General features: G+C 29.9%; 1 protein-coding gene across 1 annotated transcript; it reads right to left on the bottom strand.

Annotated features, from left to right (window-relative positions):
• Positions 1-439: 439 nt before the first annotated feature.
• LOAG_12859 (hypothetical protein) lies at positions 440-1,229 on the bottom strand (the record flags this gene model as incomplete). Its single annotated transcript, XM_003148371.1, has 2 exons — positions 440-516; positions 1,028-1,229. Coding segments are annotated over 2 exons (279 nt in total), but the record flags the coding sequence as incomplete, so codon positions are not given.
• Between the last annotated feature and the right edge of the window lie 344 nt (positions 1,230-1,573).

The raw sequence follows: 1,573 nt of genomic DNA, 5'->3' as shown, positions 1-1,573 counted from the left end.
CAGTAGTAGTAACAGTAATAGTAGTAGTAGCAATAGTGGCAAATAACTTCAACTAGCTTTGATTAGCTTTTAATATGTATTCTTTTTGAAATTTCAAAATTTAACCTTAATAAAACAGGAAAGAGATTAGAAAGAAGAAGTACCGTTGTTATTTCAGAGTCCATTTTATTAAGCCAAACGCCCAGATCACTGTGATAAAATCCTGGTGGAGAAATTGCATACATAATGAAAGCATATGAAAATGCTAAACAAATCCAAAGCCATAATCTTACTTTCGTGAAGCATGTCTAAATATGTAAAGATATCATGAAATGACAGAGATGAATTTAAATTTTTTTGAATTTTTTCAAATTAAATTTTTTTTAAATGTTAGAGTTGAGTTTCAAAATTTTCCTTTTTTTGGAATTTCTCATGAAAGCTATACTTAAATACTTACCACTGTTCTTCTGTAGTACAAATTAGAGCATCTGTTGAAATTAAGAAGTATACATAGTGAACAATGTGAAAACCAACACGCTGAAGAGAAAAAGACCACCCATCGATATTTTATTTTTTAGTTTTATTAAAGTTAAATTTTTGAATTTTAAAAAGAATACATGCTAGACTATTCAAACTGTTCAATTGTCCTTTCCGGTAAACTGAAAAAACTTGGCTCATGTTATTGAACAGTCTACAACTTAGTTTAGCTTAACGAACAGCCTGGAACTAACTTAGTTATGTTAGTCATAACTTAGTCATAACTTAGTTATGTTTTCCATTATACTTACTTAAAGAAAGGAAATTAGAGAATGTTGACAAAATGGACTATGGTTAACGAACAGCCTGGAACTTGGTCATGGAACTTTGGTCATACTGAACGGTTCGATGCTTGACCTACGCGAATTTTTCGATTTGATATTTATAGCATTTCTTTCTATCTGGTACAATTGCTTTTACCTTCTCCTTCCATATCTTTTACTTTTTATTCTGTCCATCAAAGTTTGTTTCAAATTTTTTTAGAAAATGGAATGTTTTCCATTATACTTACTTAGAGAAAGGAAATTAGAGAATGTTGACAAAATGGATGTCGTACAATACGAGATTCCAATAACAGAATAGAGCCCAGTAATTGTCAAATCATTACTTGTTGTAATCATATCAACGATACCAATTACAATCATTAGCTTGAAACATGAATGATAACGACAATCACGTTGTAGGAATGTTATAAAACATGGTAAATAAGCAATCTAAAATTATTAAAATATATTGAATATAATCAAAACATTTTTGTTTGATACATTGATCGTATCAATTAGCTTCATTCTTATCACAAAATAGTTCAAATGTAAAATTAACATCACATCAACACAAAGTATCTATCTATACATTCTGATAATGTATCATAGGTTTGTTGAATCAGTCATAAAATTGTCATCCTACGAGAATTCTTGCAAAAAATCAAAATATTCAATATAATGTATTTCATTACCGCAGCGCAAATGATCAATGAAGCACACTTCATTACCGCAGCGCAAATGATCAATGAAGCACACTTCATTACCGCAGCGCAAATGATCAATGAAGCACACTT

Source organism: Loa loa (assembly GCF_000183805.2).
Source record: "Loa loa unplaced genomic scaffold supercont3.245, whole genome shotgun sequence".
Classification (NCBI taxonomy): Eukaryota; Metazoa; Nematoda; class Chromadorea; order Rhabditida; family Onchocercidae; genus Loa; species Loa loa.
The sequence above is the reverse complement of the archived record's forward strand: the minus strand, read 5'-3'. Positions and strand labels throughout refer to the sequence as shown.